The sequence below is a fragment of the Drosophila willistoni genome (genome assembly GCF_018902025.1).
Source record: "Drosophila willistoni isolate 14030-0811.24 chromosome XR unlocalized genomic scaffold, UCI_dwil_1.1 Seg144, whole genome shotgun sequence".
Classification (NCBI taxonomy): domain Eukaryota; kingdom Metazoa; phylum Arthropoda; class Insecta; order Diptera; family Drosophilidae; genus Drosophila; species Drosophila willistoni.
In genome coordinates, this window is record NW_025814057.1 from 5,021,899 (window position 1) to 5,042,876 (window position 20,978).

At 43.2% G+C, this 20,978-nt stretch overlaps 3 protein-coding genes and 1 long non-coding RNA gene across 4 annotated transcripts; 2 read left to right on the top strand and 2 right to left on the bottom strand.

The window, feature by feature from the left end:
* Window positions 1-229: 229 nt before the first annotated feature.
* On the bottom strand, window positions 230-2,392 carry LOC6639509 (probable Ufm1-specific protease 2). Its single transcript, XM_002062174.4, has 2 exons — window positions 2,284-2,392; window positions 230-2,214 (listed from the first exon to the last, which is right to left on the bottom strand). Exons 1-2 carry the CDS (start codon window positions 2,320-2,322, stop codon window positions 424-426), a joined length of 1,830 nt encoding a protein of 609 aa, XP_002062210.1. The 5' UTR covers window positions 2,323-2,392; the 3' UTR covers window positions 230-423.
* Window positions 2,393-2,947: 555 nt separating this feature from the next.
* LOC6639508 (microtubule-associated serine/threonine-protein kinase 1) lies at window positions 2,948-13,049 on the bottom strand. Its single transcript, XM_002062173.4, has 9 exons — window positions 12,916-13,049; window positions 10,078-10,863; window positions 8,852-9,992; window positions 7,551-8,784; window positions 7,092-7,488; window positions 6,608-7,020; window positions 5,068-6,547; window positions 4,025-5,005; window positions 2,948-3,961 (listed from the first exon to the last, which is right to left on the bottom strand). Exons 2-9 carry the CDS (start codon window positions 10,769-10,771, stop codon window positions 3,744-3,746), a joined length of 6,558 nt encoding a protein of 2,185 aa, XP_002062209.1. The 5' UTR covers window positions 10,772-10,863; window positions 12,916-13,049; the 3' UTR covers window positions 2,948-3,743.
* A 530-nt stretch (window positions 13,050-13,579) lies between these two features.
* On the top strand, window positions 13,580-18,981 carry LOC6639507 (glutamic acid-rich protein). Its single transcript, XM_023178735.2, has 8 exons — window positions 13,580-13,702; window positions 13,921-14,267; window positions 14,334-14,384; window positions 15,296-15,750; window positions 16,540-17,317; window positions 17,385-17,708; window positions 17,775-18,418; window positions 18,473-18,981. Exons 2-8 carry the CDS (start codon window positions 13,926-13,928, stop codon window positions 18,945-18,947), a joined length of 3,069 nt encoding a protein of 1,022 aa, XP_023034503.1. The 5' UTR covers window positions 13,580-13,702; window positions 13,921-13,925; the 3' UTR covers window positions 18,948-18,981.
* A 130-nt stretch (window positions 18,982-19,111) lies between these two features.
* LOC124460723 lies at window positions 19,112-20,221 on the top strand. Its single transcript, XR_006954739.1, has 2 exons — window positions 19,112-19,771; window positions 19,842-20,221. It is a non-coding gene; the product is annotated as an uncharacterized LOC124460723 (long non-coding RNA).
* Window positions 20,222-20,978: the final 757 nt, after the last annotated feature.

Here is a 20,978-nt window from a genome sequence, read left to right on the forward strand (position 1 = left end):
CACCAAAATTGATTTATCGATAGACAGGCGAAATAACTTTGTATATCAGTTTCAGAATGCAATTCTGTGTATACCAGTTTTGAAAAGATCATCATTGTGTCCTCTGCGCCCAACTGATGATCAGTTTTACTAATTGGATATAATGCCTATTGGGTCTCCAGGGTAAGATCAATATACAAGGCTTTAATTTTGATGTTTTCTAAAATATATGTTACATTTTTTTTTTTTGTTTGGAATACATCTGTTTTTTTTTTATTGCAAATATGTTTTGAGAGTTATAGAGTACATATACATACATACATAAAATACAATTATATAAATTCTTCATATACTCATGACATATACAAAGAGCCCACACATATGGAAAACATTAAAGATCAACTTAAATACAAATGGAAAAAATAAATCATCTGTGCTTTTTTGTTAATATAGAATCGGTCTCTGAGGCATACAGAGATTATAATAACTGCGTTTATCCCAGAAATCCATGCCTTTCCAACCGCACCAGCCTTTTATTTGTATGGTGGCCAAATCATCGGCTCCAGTGTAGTGGGGATCCAGTATAAGGAACTTCACTTGGCCACTCTGAACACAATAATCCACGCCAATGATAGTGTGGGCCAGGACTCCGCCTCCAATCATGACGGGAGTGCCCTGTGTTTGGAAATGCATGGCCAGCTCGGATGCAACTGTCGCTAGCTCAGCACCCGATGTCACATGAAGAATCTTGGAGTCTACATTGAGGAAACCTTGCAGGCACATGCTGAGCTCTGTCGAGCCAATCCATTGGGTAGAGCCCACAAACGATGCTGGTTTATCGTCGATTTTGTGCAGATATTCCTGAATCTGCAGATGTGTGGGAATGGATGCTTCGGAGTAACCCTGCAGCAGGAACCAGGAGCAAATGGTTTGAAGTGATCGATAGGCACAGCCCCAGCCCTTGTCCTGAACCTGCTGCTGCAGATAATGATAGTAATGGTAATTGCCATTAACTAGATACTCCTTGCCATCGGCAACGCCACTGGGCCGAAGCCCCAGATGAGTATTTAGAAGCGGTGTCCATGGCGCTTCTTCCAAATGGTTAATGAATTGGCATTGATTGGCCCGCCGGAAATAGGGTCGAGAAACGGGTAACGAGAATTGCCTATGGAGTTTCTTTCTTCTCTCCAACATGCTTGGGTCGTCATCTTTCAAATCTTCTAGGTAAGCACAGCTTAGAAAGTGGCCAAACTCCTGTGGATAGAAATGATAGCTTTTCGGCACCAAAAGTTTGCCACCACTCTCCGATTCTTGCAGATATTCGTTGAGGCTCTGCTCGAACAGCCTCAGAGCACGGCATATGCTCTCGATTAGAACATCGTAAAGACGTAACATTTTGGTTTTCTTACACAGAATGGCCATGGCCTCCACCTCGAGGGGCAATGCTACTTTTGGCTGTTCTAGGGCCGTAAGACATATACTCAGGGCCGGATGGGGCTGTGACTGAACTGTTGTTGCTTCTCGTGTCCTACTCTGCAGAACATCCAAATTGATCACCTCGTAATCACATCCGACGACAGCCAAATTTCTGGATTTATCTTGTGTTTCTTTGTCTTGCTTCTTCTTGCTGCTGGCCGTTCCCGTAACAGACTCCCGCTTAGGCAGAAGTTCCAATAAATTCTCTATTCTCGATTCACTGGTAAATCTCTTATCCTGGGGACCACAACTCGTTACCCAGATATTTGTTTGCGGCACATGAAACACAAGACTGCCATCGGCTACACGCTTCCTGAGTACATGCATCTCTCTGGACAAAGCTTCGGGTGTCTCTGCCGTTTGCAAATTGAAACCACAGTGCAATCGTGTGAAACAGAAATCATTGTACAGCTGCTCGGCCTCCATAACCTCGTAGGGCACATCCTCCAGTTTGCCATGGACAAAAAAGCTAGCTCGCAGTCCCACCAGTGTGCCAAGTTCACATTTCAACAATATGGGATTATCCGTTATATCGACCGATGAGATCACCTCACTCAAATGGGCCTCAGCATCCGAACAATCACCGAATTTGACCAGACCACATAGATCCATTTCGGCTGGAAATCTCTGCAGCAATTGCTCATAGTTCAATTGACCTACGCTTGATTCAATGTTAAAACTCAACACCAGCAGAGTGCCATCACCGTAGAAGACTCCATATAAAACGCCGCTGCACTGCAGCTTCACACGCTCCAAACGCTGAACAAGATCGAAGGGGGAAGGAAAAGATGTAAAGATTGCTTTTTAACCACTTGGGAACACACTCACCTTGAGCAGGAACGCTGATATCTTTAGTTTGGGCAGCATTATTGTGCAAATCGAGAAAAAAAAACAATAAAAGTTTACACCTTAAAGTGCACAGCTGGCAAAAGTGTTATCGATAGCCAACGATAACGCAGTCTCTTATTATGATTGCATGACATTGCATTACTTTACACATTGTCCTTTCATATGAATGCAAAAAGAATGTTTCGTTTAAAAAACTAATTTTTAATTGAAGAGAATTTTATTTATAATTAAGTAATTTAATGAAAAGTTTTTCAACAAACTCCTTCAAGTTATTTTGCTCACTATTTTATCAGCTCGCCATTAAACTAGTCTATACTGCGAAATCGTTTTGGAAACTTATTGGGCAGTTTTTCATGTTTGCTGAAAATAGTTTTCATTTATACTTTTTGTAATAAACTAACATAAAACAACAAGCCGTTTTCTTTGATATTTCTAGCAGGACTTTAGATTAGCACAAATGCTTCATTTTAAAGAGGAAATTTTCAAAATTATCCTTAAAGTTTCAGAAATTTGTTTCAAGTTCATTTTTGGCATTTGGATAGCTGAGGGGAAAAAATAGTAAAAATCATTTTTACACACACATATAACATTTATTTTATTAAATATAGTTTGTTTTGTTTTCTTGTTTTTGTTTTTTCTTTAATTGAATTCGACATAGTGGCGTTGTTGTTGTTGTTGCATAGTAGATTAGGAGAAAGAAACGTTTTAAAAATAATGTTAACCCGACACTTGAGCAAAGCAATTATTCTGGTAACTTGACGTTTTTTGTTTCACTTTCTTCTCGCTCTCACTGTCGCTTTCTCTCTCTCCCTCTTGTTTTCATAATGCCATTGATTCTATCAAAAATGTTAAACATTTATATATATATATAGAGATATATACAATTACAATATATTCAATAAATTGCGTGCTGTGCCTCTTAGATTTGCTTTTGTTTAAACTGGAATATCTGTTCATCATCATCATCAGCATCGTTACCATCTTCTTAGATCCTCTTTAACTTTGCTCTCTCTCTCATACTTTCTACTAATTTACAAATATGTATATAAGTCTATATATATAGGTTTATATATATATATATATATAGTATTTAATCGGATTACGAAACATAACTACAAGCTACTAGTATTTAATTGTTGGTTTCTTTTTGTTTACTTTTTCTCACAAATTTTCTAATTAATTTCATTGCTAAATTGTAAATTTTTTTTTGTTTGCGCAAATTACATAAAAACAGAAGCTTACTCCAAAGAAATACGATTTATAAACACGCACACACATTCAAATACAAATCCCTTGATTTTCAGTTTTAAGAATTGGGAATTAATCCCATTTCCTGTTCCTATGCGCAATTAATGGCGATATTTAAAACACAGACAACCATAACCCAGTTGTTCCCTTTCATTTCCGTTCGCGTCGTGTTCCTCGACTATGTCCTGGCGCTACTTCTTTTGCTTGGCGGATGGATTCGTCGGAGTCGTTAGTGGCTCTTTGCGTACTGGCGTTAATATGGTTACACTGGGGCTGGCGTGCTTTGTCGTTGTCATCGAAGTTTTACAGGCACTGGATGGGATGGGTTTGGATTTAGAAGTGGCATTTTGTTGCTGTTGCTGTTGTTGTTGTTGTTGTTGTTGTTGTGTTGGTGGTGTTTGACTCTTAACTGTTGGGATTTAAATGAGATTAAATTGTTGTGTGTTTTATGTTTTAGATTCTTTCTTCTTACCAATTTCGATCTTTTTAGCCTTATTTAGGGCTTCTTGATTTTGATACCACATGTCATCGATGCTGGCGATGCCAGTAGATTTCTGTTTGTCCGGCTTCTCTAGCGTTTGTGTGGGCGATGAGGAAGACTCGCCCTCGGCATACTCCTCAATGGCGGGCATAAATCCCTCGGAGACACTACTACTACTGTCCTGAGTGCTGGTGGGCGAATCTTTCTCTTCGGCAATTCGGGGCAACAGTTCACAATTGGCTAGCGTGATGACAGCAGCATCCGAAGCAGTAGTAGCAGCAGATGGAACTGCTGCTGCAGTGGTGACTGCAACCGCCACTGCTGCTGATGGCCTTCCTTGAGATTCCTCGGCATTTGCATTGACCGGCTGCTGGGTTGTTGGTCCAGCTGCTGCCGTTCCGGTTGCGCCACTAGCTCCGCCAGAGCCTGCCGCTGGCCTCCAGGTGGTGGCCACCACCCGTTGATGTGTCGGCTGCTTGATGGGCGGCGAGCAGCAGAGAGGTGATATCTTAGTCTCTGCACTGCGCGGATGCAGTCGATCTGGGGACAGAGCACGTCTAAGCAATGGTGAACTTGGTTCCGCTGACTTGGTACGCGCAAATCCCCCCTTCTTGTTGTTTGAACTCGCAGCCGCTTGCAATGTGGGCAAAGTACTTCCCGGACTGTACGATTGAGTCGTGTTTGATGCTCCTGGCTGATGACCCACTAGCGGAAAGGCCAGGGGCGATGGCGATCGTGTTGGAGAGGATGGCAGAGGCGATGGCGACGGTGTACGTGCCAATGGAGATAGTGGTATATGCCCCACCGATTTCCTTCGATTGGGCAGTGAGTTATTGCTTGTTGTGTGTAAGGTTTTCAATCCACCAGCTGGATTGGCGGCATTCGATGTTGTGGGAGCGTGTAACTTGTGCTTGAGACCATGTAAGGTGGATGGACGTTGATAAAGCTGCGGCACCACTCCTGTGGGAGACACTGCAACGCGCAAAGATTAAATTTTATGAAGGTTTCTTTCAAGGAGTGGCCAATATACAAACCTGGTACATTTCCCACTGATGTGGGACTGCTGCCAACAGCAGCTCCTACATGTGGTAGGAGCACAACCTGATTGGTGGGTGCGGCCAATGGCAATTGGACTAATGCAGGTGTTACTCCTCCTCCTCCACCGCCTACTCCGCCGCCTCCTCCGACAGCTCCGGCGCCGCTATTAGAGGCACTTGAACCAGTCGGTGTATTGGGCGATGAGGATGATGGTGAAGTGGATGAGGAATTTGCCGCCGATTGGCTATGATACGATGAATCCAAGGGTGAAAGATTCCTAGCCGATGGCGTGGTGGGTGAACTAGTGCCAGCGGAATATTGCTGCATCTCCGCATTGGCACGCTTACTGCTTATCCTACGGAAAAGCGATGTCTTTCGCTTCTTATCGTGCTCTCGCTTCGTTTGTTTCTTCTGACGATTGAGACCCTTCTTGGCCAGCTTGCTCTGCATGAGATCACGCTTCCGACCACCGCTCTGTATGCTCGTGTGCTCCAGAGGAGTGGCCCTCAATGTAACATGTTCGCCGCCACTGAGAAGCAATTGCAGTACTTGGGTATGGAATAGCCCCTGGACAGCTTCTCCATTAACATGAGTTATTAGATCAGCTGGCCTCAAGCCGGCCTCAAATGCCGGACTACCCTCATCTACGGCCATGACCAAATGATGCATCGTATAGAAATCTGTATCACCATAATACACACGTATTGTGTGCACAGTGAAGCCAAATCCTCGTGGGCCACGGCGTATAATGATGGGCGGCTTCAGATTGGTAACCAGTGGGGAGAGTTCCCGGCACGGCGACGTGTCCCTGGAACTGGCCGTGCTCGAACCATTGCCTCCACCACCTGGCGACTGAATGCCACACAGTTGGGCGGCCAATTGCGAATTGTCCAGTGAAGTCATAAGAGAGAGACCCAAAGCTGAGGCCGATTTCACAATTGACCGGGAACGATGATGCTTCATGCTGCTGCTGCTGCTGCCACTTGTGCTGCTAGTGCCATCCATAGATTTCGGTTGATGCTGCAGAGCCAACGGCGACTGCTCTCTGGGCATATTCACATTCTCCGCCGATGAGCTGCCTGCCGAAATGGTCTCATCCTCAATCGAAATGGAGAAGCGTGGCAAAATATCACGGGCGCAGACACCCTTCCGCTTGCGATTGATTTGGGGCGAGAAGTCATCGCTATCCGTTTGCGAACTCTCCGGTGTGCTGCGTGAGAAACTGCTCACAGTGGTTGTAGGTGGTGTAGCGGCGGTTTGGGTCGGCGGCGGTGTAGCTGGTGTGCTAATGATCGTCGTCGTGTTCGGTGGCATACTGTGACGCTGTTGCAATCTCTGTACAGTGGACGTCGGTTGCTGCAAATAATGCTTGAGCATTCGGAGCTCGGCATCGTTACCAATTGTAACATTATGAAGAAGTTCGGGTAAATATTCGGCATCCGGGGTCGAGGGTACCTTCAATTGGCTAGACGAGAGCTGTAAGGGGACATAAATTAGTTTTTTCTCTGTTTACTTTCTCGCTTTAGTAACACTTACATCCAATTTACGCAATTGTGGAGTATTTAAAAATTTATTAATCACTCCATCATTAGCATTAGATCCCAATGTACAAATGGCATTTGACGTTTTTAATTTGGGTAATGCTCCTGATGCTGCTGCTGCTGCTGCTGCTCCTGCTGGTATCATTGTCGTTGATGGCATCGTCATGGCCGATGATGAAGTGATCATAAATTCCTGAGCCCTCGATGGCAATGATGTCAACAATGTTCCCTTGTTTACTCCATCTATTGTGGTTGTGGTGCTGTTGGTGGAATTGGCATTCCGTGACCAACTATAGTGTTGTTTTCTATATTGCGGTGTATATGAATTGAAGCTACCAAAGACTGGCGTATCATCAGTATCGTCTGTATCCTCACCGGCCAAATCATGATTATAGCGATCCATGCGTGCTACAGAGAGAGTGATGAGAAGAAAACCAATCAATTGGGTTTGGGATTAACTGAATTGTGGGTTAGCTTACTGTCAAAATAGCTTGTGTCATCCTCGTGCGATAGTTGTGGAACAAATTCAGCCTTCTGACGCAACAATGAATTCCAATCCATGCCCAGGAAATAGACATGCTCCTTCATCTCTAAGGCTCCAGTCTGAGTGCCCAAACGATCACGGGGATTTTGTTGCAACAATTGTGTTATAATATCTTTGGCCTCCCCTTGTACCGGCCAATCCTCGCTATCGGGCCACTCGATGTCATCGTTCACCGTATGGGCAAACAGTTCCTCAGCCGTTTCACCAAAAAAGGGCACACAGCCAATAAGAAACTCGTAGAGTATGATGCCCATGGACCACCAATCGACTGGTTTGCCATATCCCTGACGTAGAATAACCTCTGGGGCTATATACTCGGGTGTGCCGTAAACCTGACAATCCATTTGAATAAGTTAGAATGTGGTTAAGTATTATCGAGTCAAGGGGAACTCACCTGCTTGTCGGAAAACTGTCGTGTCTCCGAGTCAATGTAACCCTCATACAGATTGGTTGCCAATGACATTAAACCCATTTTGGATAGTCCAAAATCGGTTAGCTTGATATGACCCAATGCAGTGATGAGCAAATTATCCGGTTTGAGATCACGATGGACAATACCATAGCTATGTAGATACTCTACGGCTAATACTGTTTCGGCAAAATAGAATCGTGCCATGTCCGCGGGCAGAGGTCCAATGTTCTTTAAGAGAGTACCACAATCGCCACCCTCCACATACTCCATGACCAGGCAGAGATGTTTCTTTGTCTCGAAGGAGCAGTACATGCTGACCACAAAGGGATTATCGGCAAACGAGAGTATGTCACGTTCGGCAAACACTTGTTCCACTTGATTACGCAGGATGAGATTATTTTTATTGATTTTCTTCATGGCAAAGCGTTGGCGTGTGGTCTTGTGCTTCACCAGATAGACGGCTCCATAGGCGCCATTTGAGATCAGCTTGACAATGTCAAAATCGTTTTCATGGGGTAAAGGTTGTTGCTGCTGGCCAGAGGAAAGCAGGGCATTAGCATTGGCCTCACGTTCATTGAGTTGACTAACAGCCAGAGCGAAACTGGGTGCCGGATGGGCATCTGTGGGTGCGACTGGCGTCTGGGGTGGTTGTGTTGGCAATTTGGCCTGCGGTGTGCTTGATCCGCTGCTGGCATTCGGATTACTATTATCTAGCAGGCCATCCAAGGCCAGATTGCTCAATTGCTTGGCAGCACATGTCAATGGCGAATTAAGCAACAGAGCTCCACTTGAATCCTGGGATGCCTCCACTGTAACCTGTTCCGAGCACATTTGTTGCGTTTCTCTTAGCTCCTGCTGCAGTTCAGCTATAGGATCACGATTTAGGCCCAATTTATGTATTATATATTGCGGTATATCGGCTTTTATCACCGGCATAGCCTTAGCATGTCCCTCAGCTGCCTCGAGTAGTTCGTAAAACTCTTGTGGATCGAATTCCAGGCATTCGAGCAGACGGGCCGGACGAGAGATAATTAACAAAAGTTTCTTAATCACTCCACTCAGCTCGGCTGCAGCCTCTGGTGACTTTTCCTTTGTCTCGACGAGCAAACGTTCCAGATTATCGCTTAATTCGTAGAAATATTGCGAAGTTATCAACTTGGCCTCCGATTTATGTAGGCAATCGCGTGCCATTTCCAAAACCTGATGATGAACAAACCTGGAAATGACAAGGATTTAATGAGTGGACACACGGAAGGAGGCACCACATTGCTCATTTAGCTTACCGCACTATGGGCTGAGAATCTCGAAAGCTGCTGCATGCTGCACTCTTGTTTTCATGGATGAAATGCTTCAGACGCTCCTCCATCTGTTGGGTGGCCTTGGGGAAACGTTCCTTGTAGAGGGTATTCATCACGGCAATCTCATTGTCGACAATGGGTGAACGCGAGGGACTGGATAAAGAGCGCGAGCGTGGACGAAAATATGGTGACATACGTCCTCCAGGAATAGCCTGTGAGGGTGAGCTATTAGCTGGCTGACCACCACCACCACCACCAGAAGCGACACCTTGTTGGCCACTGCAGACCACATTAAGCTCGGCACAACAATTTATGCAGCCGGTTACAATCTTCTGCGGATGCAGCTGGACCGGCTTAGGTGATGGTTGTTGTTGTTGTTGTGTTGGCTTTTGAGTGGCGGCCAATAGCAATGCACAATGCTTGGGGCAATGCTGCTTCAAATGCTCGGCACAACAAGCTCCAGCGGCCACAGCTGCCGCATCCTCTTGGACGCCAGCGGCAGATGGTGCCGGCGGCGGCAATTGATTGAGTGCTTCCTGGCTCGAGCACTGGGATGATAGATTCGAGCTGCCTGGCGTAGTGCCGTAGCCGGATGAGGGCAGCGATGCCACTGACCAGCGACGACCGTCGACCACACCGCGACACGAGGCTATCCTTTTAATGGGTGCAAATGCAAATGGCATGGGTGAATTGAGACGTGGACTATCCACTGGGCTCGCTGAGTAGGGCGAGTGGGCACGAGATCCGGCCACAGCTGCGGCTACGCCGGCAGCATTGGTGACCAAACTGAGACGATGATGGGCCACACCGCTTGATGAGATGCCAGAGGAGGAACCAGAGCTGCTGCTGCCAGTCGAGCCACGCATTACCACACCATGCAAATGATGATGATGATGATGCTGCTTGGCCAAACCGATGCCAGCACAGCTACCCGAACGTGAGATATTGAGACCAGGCGAAGCATTTGCCGCCGCCGATCCCTGAAATGATGCCTGATTGGAAGGCGGAGCAGCGGCTGCAGCAGCAGCAGCAGCGGCAGCCAGTTCTTGACGAAAATAGTTTCCAGTTAAACATGGAGCTGATTTTCCCAGAGACGAATGCCGCATACGCAATAAATTGGAGGCCTCTGTAGAGAGAGAGAGAGAGAGAGAGACAGGGTCGAAAGATTAGAAGATGGGGAAACCTTGGCATAAATCTCTTTAGAGGCTTACCACTACTGACGGCCCTTAAGGAGTTTGTATGCTGCTGATAAGAGATTTTGCGTAGCAAAGCTGTATAACCACGCGAATGTAGCGAACTGGAACTGCCCGATAGACCGCCCGATGAGCTTTTCGTAAGATTCAGATTCCGCATCATCGAAGAGCCATTGGTGCTGCTATCGTTGCCAATCGACAGCTTTGCTGGCGATGTGGGCAACAGTTCCAAGCCACTACACGATTTGGCACTGCTATTCGATGACGAAGCGCCAGCTGCCAAGGCGGCAACTGCTGCCGCTGCCTCCTGATCCGAATCATCAAAGATGAGGACACGAGCCGAATAACTTGATTGCGGTCGTATGCGCGACAGATTCGCCGAGTTCAATTGACGTTTGGCCACGGGACTGCCACTCAAAGTGGGACCTGTTGTGGCAGCAGTGCTATTGCTATTATTGCTGCTATCAATGGACATGGATATGACATCATTGGCATCGATCTCACTAGCGATACTCCGATTAATGAACTCCTCCTCATCGCGATGCGGGTCATCACCCTTTTGAGGAGTTGAGGTGGATATTTTACTAGATGTGGTGGTGGTAGTGGTGGTGGTGGTTGTGGTGTTGCTGCTGCTACTGCTACTACTGCTGCTGGTGGTGGTTGTTGCTCCCAGAGCAAGCGATGACGATGACGCCGTCTCCTGGCGGCTCATCGTGGGATCTTGATCTTATTTCTTGCTCTTGTCTTTATGATACTACTAGCAGGCTTGCATTTTCCTGTTCCTATTGTTGCTCATGGCGTCGACTACAAACAGAGACAGAGAGAGAAAAAGACAACATCAGTATAGCAAAAATAAATTAGCATATAGTCGACGAAGCTCCTCAATTTCCCCCCCACCTGCCCACCACCTCTACTCCTCACACATCCGTACTGGACCCGGGGCCTAATTAATCTTGTTGAATTTTCATTATCACACACAGCAATATAAATATAGAAATTGTAAGCAAAAAAAAAAAATAATAATAAAAATACAATATCGGAAGCATTTTAAGATCAAGCCAGCCACTTATCATACAATGTATACCCAAGTATATATATATATATATATATTAGGGTGGCCTGGAATTCCAAAATGATGGATTTTACTTTTTAACTATGTGGACTGTCTTTCTAATAACAAATTGAGCCAATTTTAAATAGCGCGTGCTGTCAAGATCATGACTATATATTAATATATATATTTGTATATGGGGGGACGCCTGCGTCAACGGATTTTACTGAATCGATTTCAATGGTCTCTTAATATGACGCATTCAATATGCCATGTCTCACACAAAAGTTGACAATATAGTATATTTTATAGTATATTGTATATATGTGAAATCAGGGGGCTACACCGCATTTTGTATACACTTTGTTATAGTAAGATCTTGTTGGATTTTCCTATCGCCGCAGCCAGAGATCGGAAATTATCAAATATATCTTCTACTCTCCCCTCCACTAAATACTTTTCGGAATGATTGTTTCATTGGTGACTATATGAATATAGGAGATCATTCATATTAAGTCTCAAACTTAAGACCGATTCGTTATATAGAACTATATGGTATTATAGTATAATCCAATCCAAATGATTCAAAGACAGAAGTCTGTGGTCAAAGGAAGTGAATGATGCTCTGACTCAATCAGATGATAATGTTGAAGAACGAACATACATACATATGTATATATAGATATACATTATATGTATGTAGGACACGTTATTAACTTCACAACAATATTAATTTATCCTACTTTTAGAAGGGTATAGGAAAATTAATACAAAGGACTAAAGTTACTTTATTCCAAACAGGAAAAAAATTGTTTCTAATTGAATAATTTTCTTTTCAAGTCGAGTCATCTGTTAAATGTATAATATACATACATATATGTATGCATGTAGGTATTTGGCGAATCTTCTAATTTAATGATTAGTGCGTGTGCTATGTCTGCCTATATACTATATACAATATAAACTTGACTAAATCGATATAAATGGCCAATTGAATGCAGGGATTGCATAGCGCGGTGAACCAACTGCAAGACTTGAAATGTCAATTCCTATACCTACATACATCCATACATATACATATGTGTATATATGTATATGTATGAGTACGTATGTAAACTGTAAAGAGCAAAAAACCATATGATGGTCGTAAAATTCTGCCCCACCGAGGTCTCTTTCTCTGTCGCAACTGCGCTGTCGACGTCGCTGCCGCTGCCTTGTCGTAGTCCAAATGTATAGTGTCTGTGGTTATCAGTTTATAAGTTTGTTTTCATTTTATTTATATATGTTTAGTGGCATTTATTTACATACTAATCGCGCATGCTGTGCATGTATGTGTGAGTCCGTGTTTCTGTATGCGTGTGTGTTGTGTCTCTGTTTGTGGCTATGTACATATTTGTTTAAATTTCGCCCACTTGAGGCGTGAGACGCGCGAGTTATTCACATGATAATTGAATTCGCATTCAGATTTGATATTTGCTTTTCAAATTTTTTTATGATTAGACAAGGTAGACGACGAAGGGCAACAAGGATTTTTTTTTAATCCAATGACTGGGCGAGACTCCTTTTGGGCCGCCCTCCCCATCCCCTTCGTATGTGGGCCGCCCACACCGCAACCACAGACCGCGAGCGACAGAGAGCGTGAGAGAAAGAAAAAGAGAGGGCAATACCGAGACAGTGAGAGTATGAAAGCGCTAGAGAGGAATGGCAAAAGGGGGGGCTAATTGTCGTTGTCAAATTGTCTCCTTTTGTTATTTATGCCCTTCGTTTTGATTTTAGATCACACAATTTTGGTTTTTTAACTTTACTTTGAAACGCAGTTTTGGAGCGTTGATGGTAACACGCACACACACTGGCGTGCAATGCACACACGCACAACAAATGAAAATTATATATTAAAAATAATACTTTTAACACCGAAAGAAAAAATCGTTGTAGCCAGTGTTGGCAAAAGAAACTTTAGTCAGGTGCCAAATCTAGAGCTGGAACCAGTCGTCAAAAGAACAGTGTTGGAAAAGAGTTACATACAACTAAATTAAAAAGTAAATATATATAAATCTACTATAATTTTGTGACAATACTGAAATAGTACTTATATAATCTTGTGATGATCACTTTGATTGCCTTTTGGTCAATATTTTTCTGTTATCATTGTACGGTAGGTGGAGCCACCGAATTTTGGCGGGGGCACAAACTAGAAATACCAAAAAGGAAAAAACGCCACTGAAAAGGAAAAACTACCAGAAAGTACAAGTACCTGTCAAGACAGCCCTATGAAGTTCATTTTAGTGCTGCAAAACCATCGACGTCCTTCGATATTTTTGAGTTCGATGGTTCTAAATATCGATAACATCGATGGTTCGATTTAATAAAAACGTCTTGCGTCTGGCGGGTTGTGTTTCGATGTATCGATATCGGAAAAATTCCATCGATATTTCCATTGATAGTTTTACAACACTACTAGATTTTCTCTAAAACTTCTAACGAGGAAGAGCTAAAAAAAAATTCTGCAAACAAAATCAAAAAAATTTTAAGACTTTTGTGAGCGCGTTTAATCGTTAAGTCAGAATAAAAAGTAAAGAAATAATTGAGAAGGTATGTGCTAATAAAAAACTATTTATATTTAAAGTAATGAAATACAAAAAATGCATGCATGGTATTGATTATTTTTCGGGGTGGATGTCAAGCCGGTAGACATCTACATGCGCATACACAGGCACACGCTCGCGCACACACACACACTTACACATTCGCTACAATCAGAATTTTATCAACTGTCCATTTTTTTTCGTTTTCGTATGCTTGATTTCTAGAAAAAATGCGTGGACGCGGTGGTTACATTCAACGTGGACGCGGTTCCCTTACATCAATGGGCAATCGGTATTACAACAACCGTAATTCGAGCAATTACGTGAGCACACGAACCCAGGGAAACTATCGCCCGAATGGCGGACGGTATGAAAACAATTACCACCATACCAACAACCGTTATAGCGGAGGTGGTGGAGGCAGCGGTGGTGGTGGTGGCAGTGGAGGAGGCGGCGGCGGTGGCGGCAATAGCCATCACTATGAGAATCGCAGTCGTGACATTGTCAACCATCATAACTCGAGCAGCGGTGGTGGACGCTACGATTCCGGATCCAGTCACAAGCGTAGCTATGTAAGTATATGGGTGATGAAGTAGTTGGAAAGTGCTTAACAATTTCCCATTGATTTTCTGATACAGGATTCAGGACGCGATCGAAGCGATGATCGTAGCAAACGTCAACGTATCGATGTAAGTTTCCATATGTTCGTAGCCCATATATTGAATTTGCACGTTATTTCAGAGGTTTCTCATAATAATCCCCATTTTGTTTTTTTTTCTTAAGTTATGTTTTTTTTTATTAAAACGTTGGCTATGTTTCCTGTAATGTTAATGATTTTCCAAATATTTATAGCACTATTTGTAAAGGTTAAACACCGGAATCTAGCGTTACGAGCTTTCTCCCTACCTAAAAAAAAAAACACCTATATATATATATATTAAAACAGTTAATAATATAAAATTATATAACTAATGCACAGAGCTCGCAGCCAGCCAGATATATATATATATATATAAACATTATAATCCATTATATAAATATATATTATTTATATACATACATATATATTTTACTATGTGTCCAAGGCATAGCAATGATATTTAGCCAAAGATTGATCAATCGTCCTGGGACAGAGAAATCTTCCATGTATAGAAATGCGATTGTTAAACATACACAACATCTCCTACTATATATAATGATTTATATATATACTACATATATATGTATATGGCTAATGTATGGCTTAAACCATCCAGCAGTCGATTTGCTTTCAAAGAATCCAAAACAACCGATAATCTTGATCTATTTCAAATAGTTAAAGAGTTTGAGGGTTTCCGCATCAAGTTACCACACAATAATTTCAAAAATATATAAAAAACACGCTCTCCAGGATCAGCCCAACTTTTAAATAACAATTATATATTTACATATATATATATATTATATACGAAGAGTATATACATATATAATATTTATCATCCACAAAAGTTACCTATATATCTCTATATATATATATATATTCGACCAAAACAAAAACCAAAAAACAAACAACAAACAAAAATATGCTCCTACACTCCTTCCTACTCATCAATCGTCATAGGATTATCGTCGCACGAGCTCGTCAAACGATCGCAGCGATCGTCCATCATCATCTTCGCAGAATTTGGGAGGAGGTGGTTCATCATCGTCCAATTACCATCCACGCAGCAGTACCAGTGGCGGAGGAAGCGGCGGCGGAGGAGGTGGCGGCGGTTCAAGTTCATATCGTCAGCGTGATGACTCTGGCTCTGGCAGTCGCCATCAGCGCGATTCGTCAATGGGACCACCCAAACGCATGCTGCGCAGTGTGGCCGGCACCAGCTATATATCACGTCCACGCGGCGGCACCATGAATATGCGTGGCGGGATTGTACGCAGCATGCGTGGCGTTGGTACCATGCGCATTGTCCGTGCTCGGACCAATGAGTCAAATGATTTGCGGACTATGCGCCGCCAGCTGCTCTATGCTCAGCAGAAAGATAAAGCTCTATTGGCTAAAATAGAGCAGCTGAAAAGGTAATTAGATACAAAAACAAAACGGGAATTGAATTTGAATTGAGATTGTTATTGAGAGATACTGCGTGACAGAGAAATACAGCTGACAGAAGACAGAAATTCAGAGAATGAGAGTGAGAGAAAAAAGTGAGAGAAATAAAGAGTGCGAGGATTCTTCTTTATGTGCAGCGCGCTATGGTGTAATAATAATAATAATAATGTTAATGACATTCAGATTGAGAGATTGGGAATGTATATATATATATATATATATATATATATCGATGCCATCGATCATTGGCAGATTGTATAGAGAAATAGAGAGACAGAGTGATGAGAGTATTGACAACTCTCTAAATCTATATATCTATACACATATATATATATATTTAATTGGCTAAAAGATTGTGCCTTTCGATTCGATGATTTTATCTTCGTAGAATAATTCTTCTATAATCTTCTGTATAAGTGTGTATAAAACTTTTTTTTTTGCCAAAACAAAAAACCCAAAAACCAGAGAGGCGAGATATAAAGATATAAAAAGTGTAACAGAAAGGAGCATAAGGAGAGAAGGAAAGAAATTGTGTGTGTGAGAGAGACAGAGAGAAAGAGAACTTTGATAAAAACCCATTAAAAAAGAAAAAACCAAAACCAAAAAAACACTCGACACTGTTTACAAAAAAGTTTTGAACCATGTGTACTCTACTTACTTACCAACAAACATATTTGCCTTTGCGCCTCCTTTCCTCGAACTCGAACTCGGACTCGAATTGTACTTCGACTTCGTCTTCGGTTTCCTTCACAATGTAGCTCATTGCGCCGCCAGCGCCAGGGAGGGAATGCTAGTGAAAATTCCAGTGACAAAGATGACAACGACAACAATGACAAGGAAGAAAGTAAGCCTAGCAAGAGCAAGAAGAAGCACCATAGCAAAGACGATGGAGAAGATGGAGATGCCGCCGATGTTGATAAAAAGGGCGAATCGACTAAGACAAAGTCATCGCTAGGCAAGAAACGCCCCAAAAGCGAACCCGAAGGCAACAACGGTGGTGGCGCCGATGACGACGACGACGATGATGAAGACGTCGATGATCAAGAAGCCGGAGACGATGAGCAGGATCAGGAGAAGGGCGATAGTGAGTCGGATAAGAAGAAAGGCAAATCAAATGCTGGCGCCTCTGATGATGAGGATGAAGATGATGCCGCTGCTGCAGCTGCTGCTGATGAAGGCAGCGGCGGCGGTGAGGGCAAGTCTCAAGGCAAGACAGATGATAGTGGCGCCGATGCCGCCGATAAGCCCAAAGAGAAGAGCAAATCTTCAAGTTCAGCTGATAAGTCAGGTAAGAAGAAGTCAGTTAAAGATGGTGCTGATGCCGACAAAGATGGAAAGGAATCGTCGTCCAAGTCAAAGAAAAGCTCCAACAAGAAGGAACGTTCCCGTAAGGAAAAGGATGATAGCGACGATGAGGGACGCAGCAAGGAACGACGCAGTTCCCGTCATCGTGACGAGGATCAAGGAAGTGCACGTAAGCGCACTTTCATCAAGCTCACCTGTGTCCATTGTCGCATCAAGTGTGTTACCTTCAAGGTAAGTTAGCCAGATATCTTTCCCACTCCCCCTATATCGTTTGTCGTCCGTTTTGTCGTCTTTGTAGGAATATAGCTTCCATCTAAACTCGCGCACTCACAAGAATTCTATGCGCAATGTGGCACTTAATCAACGTGCCGATCTTCAGCGCATGCGCGCCCGTCAACGCACCACCCAGCGTGAGATTGAAGAGAATAGCAAGGAACAGCACGAGTCGCGCTATTGTCGCCTTTGCCGTCTGGCCTATCGTCAGCCGAAGAGTCTGCATCAGGCTTCCGAGCATCATAAGACTATCAAAAAATTCCTGATGCCCTACTGCGGCTGTTGTCATCTGGCATTCAAAAATGCCATGCTCTATGAGAATCATCGCTGCTCCCTGGAGCACATTCGGGTAAGAGAGAGATTCAATAGAAACAATTTTCAACAAATAAACGATGATCGATTTATTTGCATCTAGAACAAGGTCCGCAACGATGAGTCTGGATCGGAAGATAGCGTCGATGAGCGTGAAATTGACTTGAATAAATTCCTTACCGTCGATTCGGTTGGCGAGATAGATGACGATATTATGGAGGCCGATATCGATGCATTGCTTAGCAAAGCGGAAATTGCACAAAAGAGCACCGACGAGGAAATCCGCAAGCGTGGATTAATCGGTGCTGAGTTTATAAAAGCTCTAGAAGCATTCTTTTGCGAACTGTGCAATCATTACTCCGTCAAGACGGAAGAAATTTCGCTCGATGATTATGCTAAGAAGCATTGCCTGCAACATCCCCATGTTAAGGCGTTCCTACGTCACAAGGAGGAGTCGGAAAAGAAGGCCAAGGCCGACCAAGATGATGAGCACGACGACGATGAAGCCGAGGAGCAAGACGAGAAAACTGACAAAGAGACTAAGGATGCCAATGACGAAAAGGATGCTGACACTTCCACTGAGGCCAAGAATATCGACGATGACGATGACGAAGACTATGCTGAGGTGGATGAGAATGAAAAGCTATGGGAGGAGGTCGACAAAGATTTGGGCGACCTCTTGGCCGAAGTGGAGCCAATAGGCCAAGAAGACGAGGACGAATCAGTCCTAAATATTGACATTCAGAGGTGAGTAAATGAAAACTTATCATAAAAATGATGCTAAATATTAATCTCTTACAGCGAGAAAAACAAGGCTAAAGATGCCGTTGAGGAATCCAATGGCAAGGACGATGATGAGGATGAGTCTCCACCGTCGGCTACACCAAAAGAAGTGAAACCACCAACTACTGTGGCAACTGCCGCTGCTGCTACCAAATCGTCTACTGAGAAAAAGGCCACACCAGCCGCAGCTGTGCCAGCCGTTGCTGCTGCTGCTCCAGCTCCAGCTCCAACTCCAACTCCAGCTTCGGCTACAGCTCCAGCTGCCGCAGCCAGTGCTCCTGCCACACCAGTAGCTGCCGCCAAGTCAGCTCCGGCTGCGGCTACATCGGCGGCCAAGAAACCGGCCAAAAAGCCAGCTCCCAAGCCGGCCACTCCGGCAGCTAAGGGTGCCAAGCCTGGACCGGCATCAACGAAACGCAATGTCGTGGTCAATGTGAAACGCACTGTGGCCATTAAAACTGGCAACAAGTCCGCAGCCAACGATGCCAAGTGAGCCAAGTGACTCGCCCCACAACAAGAAGAAAAACGCAAAAAATTATATTAATAAAGAAACAACAACATAGATATTAACTTTTGGAATAACACCCAGTCAAACCCAGTGATTGGGTTTAAACAAAAAAAAAAAAAAAAAAAAAAAAATTGATAAAAGAAAAAAAAAGAAAAACAAACAAAAGCAAAAAGAAAATACAAAAGAGCAAAACAAAGTCTACTTCAAATGAAACATTAAACTGCACACACACACAAGCACAATAAATGATTGTACAACAAATGCGCTAACAACAAAAACAACAACAACAGCATACAAAACAACAACAACAACAATCCCAACTACAACTCCAACCATCATGTAACTAAGTGTGTGTAGCATGTTTTAATAAAACCTATATAGACCCTCTAAAAATTCACCACCTGTGTGTTGTATATGTAGATAAACAATATCATGTGGATCTCAGTGCTGCACCATATGGACTGGACCTTTCCTTTGTTATTTGTAGGAAAGGCCTCACCATCAGCCTTTCTAAACTGGCCTCAGGTGAGAGGCGGCGGCGGCGGCGGCGGCGGCGGCTTCCCAGCTGAACGAACAATGCCAAAAGAAATGTCGTTTGGTCGTCTGGTCTGGTCTCTCCACCTTGGTCTTGTCTCTTGGCCGCCAATTTGCTGCCCATTTAATTGTCATTTCAAGACGAAACAGAGAAAGAGACAGCGAGAGAGAGAGGGAGAGAGAAATATAAAATGGCACACGCTAAATGTTGATTAAGTGCGGACGAGGGCGCGGATTTGAACCTGAAACTTTCATTAATGCCCTAACTAGAAATTGTGGGTCTAACAACTATATAATGTGATATGTGATTTTCTTATCCTTGATATCGAATTTACTTCTTTAAAGATTTGAATTACTCAGACCTTCCAGGCATTAAGCTTGAATATTTGCCAACATCTATGATTTGATTTGAGAGCGACCTGATGTGATTCAGGATGTTCAATTTGCAATACTTAATATGGAGTCCTTCCAGGCACTACTATGAGGATTTGCCAACATCTATAAGCATCGAAAAGAGAGATATAGAAGATCATAAAGGAAAGTATCCTTAAGAGCCAATTTAATGCTTCCAATCGAATAATTTCTGGCATTATCTTTCACGATTCATTTTGATATACCTAATTTGAGACTTGAGACCCAATTTCGACTCGAATCGAATATATATTTGGCATTATCCTAAAGCAAACAAAAAGAGTTATAAATTTTTGGAAATGTTTTCTAAATAATCACTAATTGGACTTTAATATGAGGTAACTTTTTATTAATATTAGTTCATGTTTTCATTTTGTGATCATGACTTTCATTTAAAGAGCATACAATAGTCGGTGTGTTGCATTGGAACTCTTCCTGTTTATCTAAAATTTATTTATTAACCTTTTGGGCGGCATAAGTGATGCTCGGCGGTGGCTGCCGCTGCCGCTGTTGTTTGGTGTTGGCTGTTCGTGTTGGCCCTACTTGGCTCCCACAGTATGGGACTCTGTATATCCATTTCCGCTTGCCACATGCCACTTGCCACTTACTGCCTTCATTTCCCTCTCTCTCGCATCCTCTCTGTCTCTCTCTCTCTCTTTCTCGGTCTTTCTCGAATACAATGCTGCCAATGTGTAGTGGCAGTCGAAAGGAAAAATACATTTCATTTCATAATTTTTCTACATATTTTTGCCAAATTAACTTTCACTGCATGTCACGTAGGATTGTGGATTGTGTGATGATGCTGCTGCTGCTGCTGGTGGTGGTCATTATGTAATCTGTCACTTAATATGCGTATATGTATTTCATTTTTTTGGGGGGAATCTCATCGCTTCCTTACACCATACACACAATATTAAGTGGGGCTCAGTCACACAATGTCAAGTTTTAATTTCATTACTTGCAACAGTGGCAGGTTTTTGTGTGGACTCTCCTCTAGATGACGCTAATCCCGGACTATCAGTCATTCAGTCTTGAAGTATTTGGTAAATTGTTGTTGCTGTTGTTGTTGTC

Excerpts from the sequence above, each read along its gene's own strand:
- LOC6639509 (XM_002062174.4), bottom strand. The coding sequence starts at position 2,322 with ATGCTGCCCAAACTAAAGATATCAGCGTTCCTGCTCAAG. Across the intron at positions 2,215-2,283 it reads TATCAGCGTTCCTGCTCAAG|CGTTTGGAGCGTGTGAAGCT; the intron begins GTGAGTGTGTTC and ends GATCTTGTTCAG.
- LOC6639507 (XM_023178735.2), top strand. The coding sequence starts at position 13,926 with ATGCGTGGACGCGGTGGTTACATTCAACGTGGACGCGGTTCCCTTACA. Across the intron at positions 15,751-16,539 it reads AAAATAGAGCAGCTGAAAAG|CTCATTGCGCCGCCAGCGCC; the intron begins GTAATTAGATAC and ends TTCACAATGTAG. Across the intron at positions 18,419-18,472 it reads CTAAATATTGACATTCAGAG|CGAGAAAAACAAGGCTAAAG; the intron begins GTGAGTAAATGA and ends AATCTCTTACAG.
- LOC6639508 (XM_002062173.4), bottom strand. The coding sequence starts at position 10,771 with ATGAGCCGCCAGGAGACGGCGTCATCGTCATCGCTTGCTCTGGGAGCA. Across the intron at positions 7,021-7,091 it reads TGACACAAGCTATTTTGACA|CACGCATGGATCGCTATAAT; the intron begins GTAAGCTAACCC and ends CTCTCTCTGTAG. Across the intron at positions 5,006-5,067 it reads ATCAGTGGGAAATGTACCAG|TGTCTCCCACAGGAGTGGTG; the intron begins GTTTGTATATTG and ends TGCGCGTTGCAG.